Consider the following 18,648-nt stretch of genomic DNA (forward strand, 5'->3'; position numbering starts at 1 on the left):
TCAAGATCTGCAATTCTGCACTTGGTTCCTGGATCATGGCAGGCAGAGAACCCATTTACTGAACAGTTTGGCACAGCGGCAGTGAGGCAGTCTTTTTCAGGGGAAATAGTTGATCTTGATTCAAGACATGCCTGTTACATGCAACCACCAGTTGCAAATCTGAGAGCAAATATCCAAATAAGTACATTCAGTGATGTTGGAAGATGAAGATGGCAGCTTTTTTCCTCTACAAGAAATTTCAGGCAACAAATCATGGCTTCAAACTGGCAAACTAAAGTGGAAAAACAGCATCACACAAAGTAAACAGGTGCATCCAGGTGAACACTTTAATTGTATTAAATATTCCCCCAGAATTATTGGAATTATGTAAGAAAGGGGTAGTCACAATGTACCAGATAAAGTTCCCACCCCCATATACTCACACATATACAGGATCTTCCTGCTTTGTTTGGGGTTTTCTCTCCCCTTCTTTCAGATTGCAGCTTCCTATGTTTTGTCAAAGCACCTTTGGCTTGCTGGGTGGTTCTTAAAGCTTCTGGAAAGGGGCTCACAATTCCCAGTGAATGACACGGGCAACTGCCACATAAAACTGTCACCCCTCCACAGCTTATAGAGATATGCCCAATCCATTCCAGTGAAACACCATTTAGCATGAAGATGTTTACATTCTTCAAGCAGTTCTTTTTGACATATTGCTAAACAGACAGAAATTAAAAACAATGCAGTTAAATCTGTGCTATGTGACATGATCTAACTATTTACAAGGTGTCTGAACAAAACCCAAAAAAGATGATCTAAGCCAGTTTGTACTATTAAAAATGAAGGAGAAATTAAAAGCTCACAAACAAAAAAATGCATCTACTCTGGGCAAGAAAGTTAAAAGGTGGCATCCAGTACCAAAGGCAGTTCTATCTTGTTTTGTACCCAGTGTTGGGCACACCAAGTAACTGGGACATTCCTTTGCTTCAATCTCCAGTCCAGTGAGTTACCTTCAATGCATTCTGTCTTCCACTGTTGGCTCAACATTCCCTTATCTAAGAATGTAGAACAGAGTAACCTTAATAAAATCCCAGGTTTTGGTCACGGAAGTCCCCTTTTTAACTATCTGCAATTAGCTTTTCAATTCATGGCTCATTTTAAGATGCTTTATTAGATTAACAGATGGCAGCATTGCAAATAATTGCTGGCAATGTTTGGGTATAATTCGCGTGATGGCCTGCTGCACTTAATACCTCCCTTACTTCGTTTAGGCCTGTATACGTCTGCTACTGGCAATGCCCTGTGACTAGGGCACAAAACCTGCCTGCATTGTTATAATACCCATGAACTGTCTCCCAACATTCAGGCAGCAACAGGCCCAGCAAGCAGGGCTGCAATACTGGACACACCCATTTCCCAACTGCTATGATCAGGCGGGGTTCGCTGGCAACAGTTCCAATCTGTCACGTACAAGAAGAGCAAGCAGTTCACTTTTCATCTTTGCCCTTGGTTTTTCTGTAGACCATCTCACGGAAGCTTGCCAGGATCTTGTTTTCCCTCTTCCGTCTCTCCTCCTGGTTGAAAGATGCCAGGGCTCTCTTCTCGTCTGCGCTGTAGATCTGGTTCTCTTTGCGCAGACGCACAGCTTCCATTCGCCGGTGTCTGATGAGAAACATGATGCCCATCAAGAAACCAAGAACATTCAACAGCCAAAACCAGAATATTCCCTTCACTATGAGGCCAATTTCACTTCGACAGAGGGAAATGCCTTACCCTCACATCTCATGCAATATACAACAGCCAAACGGATAATAAATCCATATAATGTCAAACATCCCCATCAGAACACCCACCTGCTGCCACTCATTACATAGCCGGACTTCTCAAATGATGCAATCTCTTCACTGGTAAGGCCAATTTCACCTCTTCTTGGGATGCGTTTTCCAGCTTTTACATACTCAGCCATGGCAGCCCCTTCACCAGGTAGCAAAGCATGTCCGTAGCTATGAGAAACAGAGACAAATGACATCACCTTTTGAAAATGTGAAGAACCAGTAGGGTGCAGTAGTTAAAGAGTGTTAGACTGGGACTTGGGAGAGCCAGGTTTTCGTCCCCACTCAACCACGAAGCTCGCTGAGTGGTTGCAGGGCAGTCAATGTCTCTCTTCCTAAGCTACCTCACAGGGTTGTTGTGGGGATAAAAAGGTGGAAAAGCTGCCTTGGGTTCTCTGGAAGGGAAAAAAGGCAGGATACAAGTACGATGGATGTTGGTGACGTGTCTCAAAACGCCACTGGCATCTCTCTCTCAGTATAGATCTTACTATGCAGCGAGCCTAATGAGAACCAAGCAAAATGCTTGAAGTTTGAATGGGTTTAAAATACAGACCATGCTTTGCAAGGATTTCTAAAGGGGTGAAAGAAGCCTGAACTTAATCTATCATTGCTATTTCAAACTGCAAAGTAACTCCTTACATCCCATTATTCCCACTGGGCTTCCACGTTTCTGTTTTGTCCAGGCGACACCAAGTACAGGCAGGGTAAGCAATGATGATTTTTCCTTCACATTCAAGTGACACGTTTGGAAGGAGCACTGAGAACTGTGGTTCTGGCACAGCTCTGTTCAGAAGCAGTGAATGATCCAAAGCCACGGCATGGCAAGGCTTTCAAGGGGCTGCACTGCAGGGCATCCTTGTGGGAAGGTGGGCGGTTGAGTGGTGGGCCATGCCTCCAACCCAGCAGAAGAGCAGTTCTAAGAAAATATTGTTTAGCGCACTGCCTACGAGACCAATGAAACACGAAGTCCTGAGATTAAATCTCTCCTTAGTCGTAAGTGAACTAATCGTCTTAAGCAACTCTTTTTTCAGTCTCCAGCTTCCAGCTGTAGTATGAATACCAACGGCCAACCTTATCGGAGGCTTCTTGCAAGGATCAGGGGCATGACAAATACTCTGAACACCCAAGTGAGCTAAACACCTGCAAAGAGATACACTTGCATTTATACTGGAAATCTTACTTCAAGGGCCGGTCATCTTGAGAGGCATGGGTAATGGGCGCTTCTGGTCCAATGAAATCCACTGCATCTGCATTTTCTATAAAAGGACAATGAAATGTAGAATAAAGACAAAGCTTCGGCAGAACATTTGAAAATGTGTTACATCCATGTCACCCTCTCTATTTATTTGCCGGACCGAAGTGAACCCTAGGTTTCACTGGCCTAGGACTTATTTGTACAACCTATTTCTTTGGATAGCTCTCATATTTTTTCTGTTGGAAAAGGCATAATTAGCTATTTCCATATGAAGAAATCAATCCCAAAGTGTGCATCTGTCCACAGCCCTCTTGAAATACATACATGCCTAGATTTTTGCTAGACAGCATGAGTGGTGACAACATACTTGATCTTTCAATCCACAGATCATCCTCCTGCAGAGTTTCATTGTCAGAATCTTCACTGCTTGACTCACTGGAGTCCTTCCTGCTCTTCTTACTCTTTTTCTTCTTGGACTTTTTTCTGTGAAAAAGAGTAACACAGGGTGAATTTGTAAAATCAAAATTTGAGATGATTAAGAAAAAGAGTGCAATGTCTTGCCAATTGTCACATCTGGAATTATAAGTATCATCAGTGAATGAGCGGATAGATAAAAGCATCAAATTATTTTGTTGATAATGAAGGTTTTGCTTTTGCGAACAACATGTGAGGAAACAGGATTATGATACTACTGTTACATAACAAAACAGAAAATAATAGGATGTTAAAGAGATGTTTTAAGAGATCTTACTTTCTGTGCTTCTTCTTCTTTTTCTTGGCTCTCTTCTTTTCTCCCTCACCTGAAATGTTAAGTACAAATAAACAGATTGATAAATAAATCCAAATAAAACTCTCTCTCTCTCTACACCCACACACACACACACACACGAGAAGGTAAAAAGAATGAAAACCCAGCACAGCTTAGTGCAGCCTTTACTGCAGAGACCCAATATGGTGCAGTGGCTAAGAGTGCAGGACCGGGACTCAGGCGATCTGGGTTCTAGTCCCCACTCAGCCATGGAGACAACTGGGTGACTTTGTACTAGTCACAGATTCTCAGCCCAACCCACCTCACAGGACTGTGAGAAGTGAGAGGAGGGGTGAGAGGAGGAGGAAGTGAATGATGTCAGCTGGTTTGAGTTCACTGTAAGAAAAAAGTAGGGTATAAATTAATAATTGATCAAGAACCTTCTCTAACCTGGTGCATTCCAGATGTGCTGGATTGCAATGCCTATCATTTCCAGCCAATGTGGCCATAGTAGCTGGGAATGTGGAAGTTGCAATCTAGCACATCCACTTGTACGGCAGGTGCTCTGGAGAATCTAACTGCACAAGTTAAATCAATTAGTATTGCTCTAGAAGTCCCCTTGTATTAGTGCAAAACAAGTTGTTTAAACCAGTAGCATTGTGGCCTAGTGCCCATGATGATTCCCAATTAGTCCAAACTCCTGAGAGCAGAAACTTTGAGAACAAACAACTCTCACTCAGATCTGTGAACTGTGAGCTATGGGAAAACAATCCCATTTCTGCTTTCGTTTCAAAACAAGGATGAGGTTAATTTCAGATTGTGAACATTAAACTTACGTGAAGCAGCTTTTCTCCTCTTCTTCTTTTTCTTCTTTTTCTTTTCCTCCTCTGAAAATGAAGTTGAAATGGAAATGTTTCAAAATAAAGGCAAGCAGTTCACTTCAGTGCATTTCTGTTTTGCGTTGCCAGCTCCTGATGGTAGTAACAGCTGTCTTAAACAGACCCCATTACTGCCTCTGAACAGCAGAAGCATCATGCACCCTACTGGGCAAAACTGCGGTTTTGCAGTATGATGTGGTTCAGTGGTTAAGGTGCTGGGCCAGGACTTGAGAAATCTAGCTTCTTGGGGCCACTCACAAACGCTCAGCCTAACTAACTCAGAGCATGACTGTAGAAAGGAAAAATTTGAGAAGAGAATTTGTAACTTGTCTTGTGTTTCTTGCAAGAGGAAGAAAGGCAGGCAATAACAACAGCAACAGTGGGTAGGGCAGGACAAGGTAAATACTTGGGGGATAAAATATTATTTACAAATAATCTGTCTACAGCTGTTGACAGCAATGGTCCTGAAGTCAAGAACAGGCAACATTAATTCTTTCTAATGGAACATGCTTTGACAATTCCATCTGCAATGTCATAAATGGCAGGCAACCTACTAGCCTCCAGATCTTTTGGGCTCTAAGTCCAATAATTTCTGATCAGTGATGTTGCTTGTGATGTGTAGGAACTGCAGTCCAGAATATACGGACAGCACCAGATTGCCAGTACCTGATGATTTCACAGAGGCTGTTGATTTACTTAAACATCTAATCAACACAGAATACCTTCTGAACTGGAATCAGAGGAGCTGCTCTTTTTAGATGTCCCATCTTCATCTTCTGCAGGGGTATGTTCATCAGAACTACATTTAAAGGAAGAACACAATCTTAGTGGAATGACACTCAAGATGTGCAAGTTTAACTTCACATGGTCACACCAAAACGGACAGATTTTTGGAGCAGGCATTTCAATAAAATATATTTCCATGATGGGCTCTGGCTGGTCATTATGTTATGCTTCATAAATATATATTTTTGAATCAGGGACTGAATGCACTGGGAAGGGGGGATTGTACAATTTTATCTGCATCAGTATTACTCTTCCACAAATTTGAGTCGGAAATATGGACTTAGAAATGTAAGAAAGTGGAACAGAAAATTTATTTTCCATCACTATTATAGCAAAGAAGTCTAAAGAGGGATAGAAAACAAAATTAAGAAAAACTGTATTTACTCTGGGTCAGGAACTTTTGGTGACAATCCCCAGACTTCCGGTGCTCCTAATTCACCTATTCTTTCTCTCTCATTTAATCGCCTGTAAAAGATAAAAAACAAATCAGTTTAAAGGTAGAACACATTTTGCATATATAGAGAGAAACTAGGTATACAGATATATTTTGTTCACTGTAGATGTCAATAATGTGAGCATTTTCATGCTTTTATAGAGAAACTACAGAGTTCTTATGAGAGTCCAGGTAGGTGGACGTTGCAGGCAATTCAGAACTCTGCTGATCAATGGAAATAATTCCACCCCCACCTCTGCATTATCCTAAAGCAGACCTAAATCCACACAACAGCAAATTCAGTGTATGGGATACTTGCATTAATGGACAAAACCAGAGACACTGGGGAGATTTATTCCATTAAAATAATGCTATGCTTGTTTACTCAGTAGTAATTTTCTCTGAATTCAATGGAACTTAATGGCTGAAACTGAAGTCAATGCAAGTCAAATTAACTCTTATGTATCACATCCTATACCTCACTATTCTGCAACCACAGAAATAATCTTCCAGCTACAGAGATATAACAGTTGGAAACAAACACAAATACTTAAGAGAAAGAATACTGAGTCTGAGTCAAGTGTCAGACTAAGAATGACAAAACCTGCTAAACTACTTCAGTATTTGTACTTGAGAGACTTGGGGATGGGGAGAAGAATTGAGCCATGTCAAAAATGCATGGCCACACTTCATTAATTTTATGAAAAACCGATACAATCTGGATGTTGATTTGCATAGCTCCCTCACTGATTTTATAAACACTAGCTTTGCAACAGCAAATCTGCTTCAAATTGCAGCCTGGCTGGTTGCCATTTGAAAGACTCGCTTTTTCCAACAGTAAAAACTTCCGCATATTTAAAGCATCTTCTCCCAACCCGGCAGATCTTTTGGACTACAGTTCCTAGCATTCCTGTCCAACAGGCACGCTGGTCGGGGCCGACAGGAGGTATAACCCGAAACGGACTGGGAAGGACTGGCTTAAACGTCGAGAAAGAGGGCGAGTGCCCAGGCCGAGCAGACCGAGCCCCGCACTCGCCTCTGTCGCAGCGACTCCTCTTGCTCCTTGCCGTAATGCTCGGGCCCGTATCGGTGGCCACCGTAGTGCGGGGGCCCAGGCCGCTGCCGGGGCCCGCCGCGCTCGCGGGACCGAGACCTCGAGCGCGAGGAGGACCGCCTGCTCCGGCTGGGCCGGGGCGGAGAAGGGCTGGCCGACCCGGTGGCCCGCCCCCGCCGGGAGGACGGAGACTCCACCGGGCTCCGCGAGCGAGACACCGGAGCCATCGCTTAGCAACCGCCCGGGCTCCAACGGCCACGGCGGCCACTTCCGGGCGAGGCGGCCGCGGCGACAACAGGGCCCCTGCCTCCCTCGAGGCCACGTCATTTCCTCCCGAGTTGCTTCTGGCTGGCTTAAGGACTCATTTCCGGCTCCGTTTCCCCCTCCCTCAAAACAGTAATTATTCCCATAGATATAGGATAATAGGAAGAGGCACGCACAGCCTCCCTTGGGGCCGTTTCAGGCGTCATCATAGTCGAGCCAGAATCATGGGGAGCGCCTCTACACGCAAAGCTCTATGTTGCCCTTCTATTTTGCCACCCAGTGCTCCAGTCAGGTCAGATGAGGAACTGGAAATGTTACTATAATTCCCTTGAGAGTCACCCGTTGCCTGCTCTGAAACTGCAAAACAACAATGTCCGTTTGTTTTCCTTTCCCTGTCCCGCACTTCCGGTTAGGTTGTCAAAGTTCTCCGCTAGCTCCGGCGTCTCATCCTTCGACTCCCGTCGCTATTTTTTCTATCTCTATGGGCACAATCCCAGGCAAAGTATAGATCAGAAGAGGCCAACAGCTCCCATTATGCTCAAGCTTGAAGTTGTGGGGCTTTTTGTGTCCGTCTAAACTTGCCTGGGATTGCTCCTTTATTCGCGAGAGACTTATATAACAAGAAAAAAGTTATAATTTCTACGGGCCAAGTGTCTTGCTCAGCTCTCTAAACTTACCCGGCACATCCGGGTGCAGCTCATAATGGCGCCCGTGTTGCCGCAAGGTGGCTCCGAATAGTTCCCAGAGGCGGTTCCTTTGTGCTTGGATGGGCTGCAACCCCTAAGAGACGATGGAGCCTGGCGCCATGACCGAGGCGGGAGCCAAGCCTCCAGGTAAGAGCATCCCTGCCGCTCATGCCCCTTGCAGGGTGGCTAAGGAGCCGCACCGGCAATGGGAGAAAGGAGAAGAGAGTTTGGGGCGCTCTCTTAGAGTCAAGGGAAAAGCGAAGTGGGGCCTCTTCGCAGGAATGCGGAGCGCGTCCCTTTTCCGTGGAGTTCAGACTTCGTAGCCCCGTTTTGGGCTGTAGGGCTGGAAAGGTGCAGAGTGAGGGACCTCCCGTTACGTCCCGTGCCTCAGAGTAGCCTCTTGTGGACTGAAGATCCGTTCTTTTCATGCAAGGCCATCTCAGGTTTTGTTACACCTCTTTCTCATTTCTCGCCTACAGCAGTTGAGACAGCATCATGACTAAACAGTTTTTAGATAAGATCGCTCTGAACGATTATGTTGCATTTCCCCCAAAGTATTGGATTTTCAGCCAAGATTCTGCTTCCTGTGTTTCCTCCCCCGTTTGTTTGACCTCGTATCATCAGCTGCAACAATCTCTACTTTTCATTTCCCAACATATGACCAAAATATTGTTTTCTGCATTGCTTGTGTTTTATACTTTCTTGCTCTTTCTATGTTCTCATTAATACGGCTTCATGAGCCACCCTGTCAGTCCACAGGATTCATAACAGCCTGTGATAAATTTACATTTCAAATGCTTCTTTTTATGGTAGCTTTTGTTAAAGTCCACAATTCCATTGTCACACTACTCCTACTAAACAGACATTTCTCAAACCACATTTGACACAGTCACAAAAATGGTTCCCCCTCTGACTTAAAGAAGGACCATTGTCTTTTCAGAACTGAGCACTGCTAGGTTTGAGGTCTGCAAAATGGTCTTGTGAATTCCGCCATTCTGATACATCTCATAGTTTTTGGTTTAAGTGCACATAACATGCACCATTTGAAGATGTTTCTCAAACTTGTAGATTGGATTCTGTGAGTTACTCAGGGCCCCTTTGGGACATCTGTGGAAAGTAATTCATATGTTTCATTCCAATACATTTAAAATGGGTAGGATTCAGATTTTGCTTGGGAAGATTACTGCTAGAATGCTTTCCTTTATCTTAAATTTTGATTAAATATCAAAACCTGAGGATAGCTTTGATTGAAACCTTACTTGGATAGTATTATATTCATAAAGTAGCACTGCCCTGTGAGAGTAACAGGTAGAGCCACTTGTTTCTAATATCAAGTAGCAATGGAGTTACAAAGAGGCTGGAAATAAGCAGCTCAGCCACGATTTCTCTCCAAGGAACTGAAACTGTCAAAGTCATAAGTGAAAACACGTGGGTAGGGAAGAATAGTGGAAATACTTGACCAGATAGAGGAAGAACACAGCAACGTTCCTTCTGCCTGTCTTTTAGCTACCAGAAGGGTCACCCCCCCCCCCCATGATTACCTCTGCAGTTGCTGTTACGAACAGCCTAATCCAAACCTGGAAGGACTGTATTTACATCCTAGTAGGAATCTGTTCTCAGAGGTGCTCACCAGTTCAGGTTCTCCTGGAAGCCAGTATAGAATGCTAGAAAATGGGCATTTGAACTTTAGGGCTGGGCTAACTGCAGGCTAAAAAAGTACATTAGTATTTTAATTATTATTTAACTCTTTGGCTAACCACTAGCAATATACTGAGGAATTAAAATACAATAGATTAAGTAACAGCAGATTAAGTTGTTTAAAAAGAGACCACTATTTGGGGCTTTTTAAACAGTGTTTTTCTTTCAGTTAATCGACTTTGAAATGCTAAGGGATTCACGCCTAATGAATAATTTGCATTGCTAATTCACTTTCCTTGCCTGTAGGCAGCTCAGGGGTTTTCAGTGCAGCCTTAACTTCAGTAACAGCACAGGGGGAATCAGCTGTGTAGGGCAGGCTATCTTTGTGGGAGGTTATTTCTAACCTTGCAAAAGGGCAAACTACCCAAGTTGTCTTTTCAGTTGCCTCTAGAAACATATGGATTGTATTATTTAGACAAAGAATATATTTTGTTACGGTTTGCTGCATGTGAATGTGCTTGACCACCTTCTTCAGATTAATCCTGTGCAGTTGTAGAATTGTAAGGGGTGCCCCATTACACTTACTGGAACTGACTTTTGGGGATAGAGCTAGAGATGTGAAAGGTTGCCAAAAGTAATGCACAAAAAACCCGAAAACCCAACCTAAGCCAAAAATACCTCAGAAAAACTCCGTACATCTCAGTACAAGATATTTTCCTCCCTGGAGAAATAAAAGGACTGACACGTATTTCTTCTTTCCGGGTTTTCATCTCTCTAAATATGGCCCGACCTGACCACTTCAGAGGAGTCCTGTGTAGTTCACCGGGGGCTAGCCTGAACATAGATGGGCCTTACAGTTTTGCTCCCCGGTAGTGCAGAACTGTAATTCACTCAATGACCAGCTATTCCCGTTTCACCGCCAATCTGAGAGGCCTTGATTTTCGGGAGGAGAGCTGCTGGTCCCTCCGTTCGTCCGCCCGCCCCGGTGCTGACTTCCTCGCCGGTGGCGCGCGCCCGGGACGGCGGCCTTGGGGCGCCGTGCAGCGCCCGTTCAGGCGGAGGCGGAGGGCCAGGGCCTCGCCTTCCCGGCTCCCGGGCGCACGTGGCTGGCGAGCGGGCGAGGCGTTCGGCGCGTCTGCTCCACGTGGGCGGCTCGCCCGTACCTCCCTGGCGGAACCTCTCCGGCTGCCGGCGCCATTGAAGGGGCGGGGGAGACGGAGCCCCGGCCCGGAAACCCCCGAGGCGCCCTCTGCCGCTCCCCCAGCTCTCGCCCGTCTCCGGGGCCGTCCGGCAAAGGCCGAGCACGCTGCTGCTCAGGCCTTTCATGTCTCCGCCCCTCCTCCGGAAAGTGCCGACGGGGAGCCGAGTACTTCCGGAAAGAGGCGAGCGCGGACGGCTCCGCTCAATCCGGGGAAGGGAAGCGACTGACAGCCGCGCCGGCGGCCGCTGCAGCGCTCCCTGGCGGCCGCGCCCGGAATGGCATGGGAGAGGCGGCGGAGGTGGCGGGCGGGCGGCGAGCGTGTGCGGCGCCGGCCTCGACGAGCGGCGGAAGGAGCGCGGCGGCGGGCCGCCGAGGAGCCGAGGTATCGCGGGGCCGCCTTGGCTCCCGTCGCGTCTGCGGGGACGGGGCGTCGGGTGCGCTCGGCGCGGCAGCCTGGCAACGGGGCCGGCGCTCCCACTTTTGTCTGGCCGGCTGCCCGCCTGGCCTCCTCTTCGGAGGGGAAAGGGCGTCCCAGGAGCAGCCCCACCCACCGGCTTTCAGAATTAGCTCGGGAGCAGCCCGGGAGGTGGCGGCGGCGGAGGGGTCCATCCTGCGGGGAGCCTCTTCCCCCGATCCTGCCCAGTCAGTCACCCCGCTGCTCGTTAATTTATTTTGGGTAACATCTGGGCATGCTGAGCGCAGGAAAAGCGCCCTACTCTTCCTAGCGTTTCTCGACCCACTCTGCGGATACACGCGAAGCCCCCGGTCCAGATGCGCGGATTCTTGTCTGCTAAAGCAGGGTTGGGTAGAGGGTGCAGGGAGTCCAGTGCAGCACACTTGGATGGAGGGCACCGCGTTGGGGAAGGCGGAGTACACATCTTATCAGCCTCGCCTCCCCCCTCCCCTCCCCGCACAGCTTTCACTAAGATCTTTCCCAGCCCTTCTTCCCTGGAGCTGCTGGAGTAGCCCTGCACTCCAGGAGGCCACCTGATCTTCTCTCACTGCCCCTTTTGTGTGCATCCCCCCCCCCCCCCCCGTGTTTTCTTTTGCTCAGTCGAAAAAAGCCCTCCGTTTGATAAGCAACAAGACCTTGCTTCAGTCCGTGATAACTCCAGGAAGGGTCTGGAAAAGACCTTGGTAAGGGGTGGAGGTGAGCGGGGGGAGGCAGACACCGATAAGAGATGCAGCTCAGCCTTCCAGCTGGGTGCCATCCAGACAGCTTGGGCTAGCAGCGGAGCCGGTCAGCGCACAGATGCTGGTTGCTGGGGAGCTGGGGCCGGAGGGCGCAGCTGCACTCCCGGCCTGCTTGCGGGATCCCTGGGCAGCTAGCTGGCCACTGCGTGTGCAGGATGCCGCACTTGATGGGCCAGGTTGGGGTGGTTCTTGTGTTCTTCCAAATACAACTCCAGGGATCTCCTAGCCAGCTATGCTCCGACCGGAATCAGTGCATCAAAGCCAGTCAGTGCGCTGGCCAGGGGCTGCTGCCAGTTGTTTTCTTGCCCACCTGGCGGCTGCCTTCCTGTGTTCCAGGCTGCCTGCTCATCTTTAATTCAGTGTCGGTTCACCTTCCTGCCTCTCCATCAGCATTCACCCCCTCTGGATTTACTGCTTTTCAGGTGCCGTGTGATTGCTTCTCCAATACCCGCACTCTAATTACATTGCTTCTCTCTCCATCCTCATTCAGCTCCCCACTCTCTAATGTCACTGCTGCTTCCTCTCACTGTTCCGCAGTCTCTTCATCACCTTCTCACACCACTTTCCTGCTTCTTTCCTTCCTTCCTTCCTTCCTTCCCTCCCCCCTCCCCTCAGCCTCCCCTCCTGGTGCTCTTCTTTCCTCCCTTTTCACATAACTGAGACCTCTGTTCCATTCTGCTTTCTCACTCTTCTGAGGCTTCTTTTCAACCATCTAATACATAACAGCATCCACCCATAATGCCTCCCAGTTTAATTGGCCATCTTGTTGATTCCCTCAGATTTCAGTCCTTTGCATATAAACAACAAAATCAGCCCAAGGGCTGCATCCAGAGCGATGCCTCCATCTCTTTTCCTCCACACCTGAGCAGCATGTGCAATAGGCATATCAGAAGGAAGCCAAGATTTCCCAAGACATTCTGCTAAGCTGTTCTTTCCCAAACAAAACTGGTGGTTCCAGTTTGAGAAAAATGTTCCACAGGCATCACACGTAGCATTACTGCACGATTTTACTGCTGCTGCTGCTGCTGCATTGCTTTTGTAGCTCCATGGTAGCCGAAGATGGCGAAGCTGCAGTTGCTACGTATTTGTGGTCCAGTTCAGGCAACAGTAAGACAGAGGTGTCAAATCCAGACTTCAACAGGATGAGAGAAGACATGCGGAGTGAGCACATGGGTTATAGCTCCTTGCCAGGCTGGTTAAGCCATGCGTTAGCAGAGCAGGATAACAGATCTGCACCAGTCATTGTATCAGGCTGCTTTTAAAAGCACCAGGGCTTAGAAAATAAAGTGGCAACCCATTTGCTCTCAGGTATCTGCTTTGTAGGCTCCTGTGTTTTTACAATATATGAGATACTGATCCCTCCGTAAAGCTTTCCCCCTGTTTTCATGTTGATTTCTGTTCCACCCTAAGATTCAAGAGTGGTGGCACTTTTGAAAAGTCCACAGAACTATATTAAGTTTCAGGCCACACCTTATTTCTTTTCTAAAAGGTTCTCTGATCTCATTAGTTCTGCATCACTCTCGCCAAACTTCATTGGAACAGTTAGGCAAACCCACATAATGTAAGCCGCCCCGAGGCTTCGGCGAATGGGGCGGCATAAAAATGTTTTAATAAATAAATAAAATAATAATGCAAACTTAGAAAACAAGCAGCATCTTCCAGACAATGTGCCTCTTTAGTAGTTCCTTTGGGGTGGTTGCAGGGCTGGCAATACAAATCTTTATTTCTAGGCTACCTCAGAAGCTCACCTCTTAGCAGGCAGGAAGCCTGTCTCCTGGTACCACTTTTTCTAGGTGGGGCCTGTCCAAACTGGTTTGATTGCCAGGCAATAGCAAGGTTGTGGTGAGACTGGGTGGGGCAGCCCGTCTCACCTTGGCATCCTTCATTTCAGCCAAGGACCTTATGGGCTGATAAGAATGGGAACTGCAGTCTAATACATCCAGAAGACATCGGGTGGGTTTTTGTAGGGTCTCAAACACACACTTGGCTTCTTCACTCCTTCCGGGCAGCAGCAACTGTAAACTGATGATCCTGCTTACAGGGCAGCCTAGGATGGCCAAGAGCTGTTCCGGGGCACATTTCCCAGGTGACTGAGCTTGCTTTATTCTTACTACATCCTGCTCTTTTTCTTCTTCTTCTAAGGAGCCCAAGGACAAGGTTCTCCTTCATTTCCATTTTATCTGCACAACAGCAGCTTTGTGAGGTGGGTTAGGCGGATAGGCCCAAAGTCACGCAGTGGGTTCCATGACTGAGTGGGGACTGGGACTCAGGGCTCCTGTGCCAGCCACACAGTCTTAACCACTATGCCGAGCCAAAGAGTGAGTGTTCGCATGCCTTCAGAATATTACCTGCTCGCTTCTGCTCTCCTGCTGCCTAGTCTGTCTTCGGTCTCCTTAGGTAGCAGGTTCATCTGTAGAGGTCTTACTTCATCAATCTCTCTTCCCAATCTGCAGGGTCTACAAGTATTGCATTTCCTGTTTTACTAGTCCCACCTTCTCTTTTTTTGATTTTATTTATTTATGTATTTATTTGAAACGTTTCTATGCCGCCCCATTCGCCGAAGCCTCAGGGCAGCTCACAACATAAAATATAATACATCCAAATATACAACAAATTAACAATATAAAATAAGTCGCCCTGGCTGCTCAAGGAGGACATTTTTGCTCTAGGTTTGCCAATAGGAAACCAGGATCTTATGCCTTTAAATAAAATCAAGGGGCATTGTGACAGATGCCACTTACTTCACTATAATGCTGCAATTCTGGGAGTCGGGGTGCCTGCTGAAATGTTCTTTTCATACCATGCTGAAGGGTACAAGACAGACTAGCAGCCTGACATATTACAGACTTGTAATCACTTTCCTTCGGACACCTCTGTTGAAATGCCTCTGTTTGCATTCTCTTTGACAACTGAATTTATCTTTCCTCTTAGGAGAATAAAATGTATGTTTATTGTGAGAAACTGATCTTTGATCAGTTTTCTCAGCCAAACGAATTTGCACAGATTTTGCCATGTAAGCATATAATTTTGCTGAGAATACTTGTAGGAAAAAAGGTTCACTAAAAATTGCTTGCTTTGATATATTTCAGAAATGCTTTTGGTCAACTGGTATGCTCCAATATTTTAAAACTGGCTTTGCTTGGGGGGAAATGCTATTTTGTAATTCATACATTAATTGATATGGTTCAAATATTCATTGTTCATAGACAGGTTTTACATGTGATAATACCTGGAGCTGTGGCCACTAAGGTGATGCTTAATTCAAACACATTGTTACAAAATGAAGCCACTTTGTTTTAAAAAATGTGGAATTTTACCCAGTAGTATATGTGGCCTAAAGGATTTTATACAGAAACAAGTCCTTTTTGGTTGAACTAGGTTTTCACGTAGGATGCTTAGTCCTGGTTAAGGAAAAATATCCTTCAGGCATTTCTCAGTTTTGAAGACCTTTTAGAGTTGCCATGGCTTTCAAGCAAGATAACATATACAGAAATAGTTTTATGTTTATTGACATTCCAAGTTTAAAGCATTCATTCTAGTTCAAGATAAGCACTTCCATAGTAGACCAAAAAATAAAAATAAAAAATGAACACACTTCTTTCTCATTATAGGAATGGAGACCAGAAAGCTAATTACAGCCACTGACAACCAGTACTCTGGTATGCTGTTAAAAGCGTTGGATGAACAGCGTGGCCACGGTCTTTTTTGTGATGTTACCGTCATTGTGGAAGACCGAAAATTTCGAGCTCACAGAAACGTCCTGTCAGCCTCAAGCACTTACTTTCACCAGCTCTTCTCAGTGGCAGGGCAAGTGGTCGAGCTGAGCTTTATAAGAGCCGAGGTCTTTGCAGAAATCCTCAACTACATCTACAGCTCCAAGATAGTCCGAGTGAGAGCAGATTTGCTTGACGAATTAATTAAATCAGGGCAATTGCTGGGAGTTAAGTTCCTTGCAGATCTCGGTGTGCCCCTGCAGCAGGTGAAGAGCATGTCTGGTGGTGCAAAGGCTGACTCTTCAGAGCAGCCCAACCTGGGGGCAAATGGCCTCGAAACACAAGAGCCTCCTGCGCAGCCAGGGGGCCAAACTCCCGCTACTGGGCAGCCTCTTATAACCGAATTGTTTTCATTCTACGGGGAGCAGTGTGATGCCACAAAGATCACCATTAGTGATTCTGACGACGACGACGACGACGACGACGATGATGACGTCATCTTCTGCTCAGAGCTGGTACCTCCAAAAGACCGCTCTGCGGAGACTAAAGTGGGGACTCAGAGCCAGCCTTGCCCAAATCCTGCAGGGGCCTCTGACCAAACAAACTGTATCAGCACCAGCTCTCCGCCCCAGCCAGCTCCAGCAGCAGCTCCAAGGCTTGAGGTGTCTACTGCTCCGGCAAATCCAGATGAAAGTCAAGTGCCTGCCGACCCACCTCCCCCCTCTGCGCCAAAGCCTGCAACTCCTGATGTCCTGATGTTAAATCCAGCACAGATCAGTCCTTCACCAGATGTTGGCTCCTCGCATGAAATAGAAGTGTCTCCCATCCCTGAAGAGAATCAGCAGCCGTCTAATAATGATTCCCTAACTGACATGGAAACGAATGCCATTGATGATGAGGAGGAGGAGGAGGAAGATGTGGAAGACGATGATGACATCCTTGGATCATCCAGCCCGGGGTCGGCCAGCAGCAGCTCCCTTGTCCAGCAGCCCACCACCCCCAAGCCCGCTGCTGCAACTGATGCCCCGGGAGGACAGAAGAAGCAAGGGGCTAGCTTTCCACAAGAGCCAGTCCCCCAGCCAGCTGACTTCAAAATGAAGACCTCGGATGTTCTTCCTGGAAGCAACAAGGACGCTGCAGCCGGCGTTGCACCAAAGCACATCACGGAAGGCCAGAAGACCATCACTTTAGATACAGCGACTGAGATAGAAGGCTTGTCAACTGGCTGCAAAGTTTATGCAAATATCGGTGAAGATACCTATGACATTGTCATCCCGGTGAAAGATGAGACTGATGGAGAAGTCCGGCTGGATGATCTGCCCAGAACTTCAGGGGATGATCCTGCGAACAGAAAGCGCCTGAAAGTGAAGCACGATGATCACTATGAGCTGATAATGGATGGGAAAGTTTATTACATCTGCATTGTATGCAGGAGGTCATATGTTTGTCTTACGAGTTTGCGAAGACACTTTAACGTCCATTCCTGGGAGAAGAAGTATCCGTGTCGCTATTGTGAGAAAGTTTTCCCACTCGCAGAATACCGGACCAAGCACGAAATACATCACACTGGGGAGCGACGGTACCAGTGCTTGGCGTGTGGTCAGTGTTTCATCAACTATCAGGTCATGGCTACACACATAAGGTCTGTTCATAGCCAGGATCCTTCTGGAGAATCCAAGCTATATCGTTTGCATCCTTGTAGGTCCTTGCAGATCAGAAATTATGCCTATATTTCAGGCGGCTCAAGCAATATACCGATGGTCAATGACAATGCTCTTGTTTATCCAGTGGGTTCAGTTGTCAAAGATGTCTCTCAAGAACCAGCCCCTAACCCTCCAGCTAAACCAATGACCTGGGATGATATCTTTGTTCCACAGGGAAATGAATCACTTTTTAAACAAAACCCATCTGACGGTAGTACTGAATTTGAATTTGTGATACCAGAATCCTACTGAAGTTACTTCTGATGGGAATGTTTCATTTTACATAAAGAAAAATCAAAACGTTTTTGAAATGGGACTGCTCAAAAAGTTGTAGAACATCTTGTGTTATATAAAAAATGTGCTTTTACCTAGCCAGCAAAGGATAGTATTTGAAGATTAGAATACTTGTAATCTTTGAGTGATCTTGTGAAAGAAAATGGAGCAGGAAAATAACTTTACTTGAATACAGAAAAAAGGCATTTAGGGTACAGTCCTTTGTGAGTTTAGATAGACAGGCCTACAACTCCCAGCATGCCCCAGTCAGCATCACTTCTTGGGGCTGGGAATTGGAAGTCTTTTTTTCAGTCTAAACCTTCATAGGATTGCTCCGTCAGGTAGTTAGGTGTTAAATGTGCTTGGTTCATTAGTCTGGATCGAAATCTGGCAAGCTATTGTTCAAAAAGGTGTTGTTCCTTTACAGTAATGGGCAATGTTCCACATAACATGTAGAGTAATGGGAGAATTTCTTGTCCCATGAACCACTTGCTCTGTAATGCTTTCTTTCCTGTTAGCACTTTAATGCTGAAAATGGTTCCATTGTTAATGCAAAAAGGCCGTCAGGATAGGTTTTGGGGTATACCTTAGCTGTTTTTAAGTCAGAAATCAATGCACTCCTTTAAATTAGTGGATAGCACAGTGCTGTAAGGTCCAATCATTTTGTCTGTAAATCAAGTTATTTTTGAAGTGTTATCCTGGTTCCATTCTTCTGTTCCAAACTAACCATTGTATTGTCACAAAAATGCTCATCCTACAGGCTTGCCATTTTGGAGGAGAAAAATCCTCTGTCTGAGGGGAAACAGAACAAATTGTATTTATATTTGGTAATTAAAATTATCCAGTGGCTGGACCATTGTATTTTTTTTCCTTTGATATTGAAGGGGCTTTGTCAATCTAAGTGCCAGGTGACACTGAAGAGGAATATTCTGTCTCCAGTTTTTCTAATTCCAAGGAATTATGTTGGATCCTGTGACTGCTCAAAGTGTGTAGATGGTTTGGATTCAGTTGCTGTTTTTCCCGTTTGTTCATTAAGGGTAAATACTGTGACAAATATAATTTTAAATGTTA

At 46.3% G+C, this 18,648-nt stretch overlaps 2 protein-coding genes across 3 annotated transcripts; one reads left to right on the forward strand and one right to left on the reverse strand.

The window, feature by feature from the left end:
* Positions 1-308: 308 nt before the first annotated feature.
* LOC123022078 (NFKB activating protein) lies at positions 309-7,189 on the reverse strand. Its single transcript, XM_044427483.1, has 9 exons — positions 6,888-7,189; positions 5,803-5,883; positions 5,355-5,431; positions 4,554-4,641; positions 3,758-3,817; positions 3,374-3,489; positions 2,992-3,067; positions 1,833-1,982; positions 309-1,641 (listed from the first exon to the last, which is right to left on the reverse strand). Exons 1-9 carry the CDS (start codon positions 7,130-7,132, stop codon positions 1,467-1,469), a joined length of 1,068 nt encoding a protein of 355 aa, XP_044283418.1. The 5' UTR covers positions 7,133-7,189; the 3' UTR covers positions 309-1,466.
* A 667-nt stretch (positions 7,190-7,856) lies between these two features.
* ZBTB33 (zinc finger and BTB domain containing 33) lies at positions 7,857-18,430 on the forward strand. 2 transcript variants are annotated; one of them, XM_044427509.1, is made up of 2 exons: positions 7,857-8,002; positions 15,500-18,430. In XM_044427509.1, the coding sequence occupies exons 1-2, from the start codon at positions 7,960-7,962 to the stop codon at positions 17,554-17,556; spliced, it is 2,100 nt and encodes a 699-aa protein (XP_044283444.1). In that variant the 5' UTR covers positions 7,857-7,959; the 3' UTR covers positions 17,557-18,430. The 2 variants fall into 2 exon arrangements, with proteins under 2 accessions (XP_044283444.1, XP_044283445.1); XM_044427510.1 differs by lacking the exon at positions 7,857-8,002 and adding an exon at positions 11,028-11,076.
* Positions 18,431-18,648: the final 218 nt, after the last annotated feature.

The sequence above is a fragment of the Varanus komodoensis genome, unplaced genomic scaffold (assembly GCF_004798865.1).
Source record: "Varanus komodoensis strain SLA01 unplaced genomic scaffold, ASM479886v1 scaffold18_3, whole genome shotgun sequence".
NCBI lineage: Eukaryota > Metazoa > Chordata > Lepidosauria > Squamata > Varanidae > Varanus > Varanus komodoensis.

What these genes read in the sequence shown, in the direction of transcription:
- LOC123022078 (XM_044427483.1), bottom strand. Translation starts at nt 7,132, where the DNA reads ATGGCTCCGGTGTCTCGCTCGCGGAGCCCGGTGGAGTCTCCGTCCTCC. An exon ending in AATCTGAAATTAACCTCATC is followed by an intron (nt 3,818 to 4,553) that starts CTTGTTTTGAAA and finishes TTTATTTGTACT; the next exon opens with TAACATTTCAGGTGAGGGAG. An exon ending in CAAGATGACCGGCCCTTGAA is followed by an intron (nt 1,983 to 2,991) that starts GTAAGATTTCCA and finishes TGTTTCTCATAG; the next exon opens with CTACGGACATGCTTTGCTAC.
- ZBTB33 (XM_044427509.1), top strand. Translation starts at nt 7,960, where the DNA reads ATGGAGCCTGGCGCCATGACCGAGGCGGGAGCCAAGCCTCCAG. An exon ending in GGCGGGAGCCAAGCCTCCAG is followed by an intron (nt 8,003 to 15,499) that starts GTAAGAGCATCC and finishes TTCTCATTATAG; the next exon opens with GAATGGAGACCAGAAAGCTA.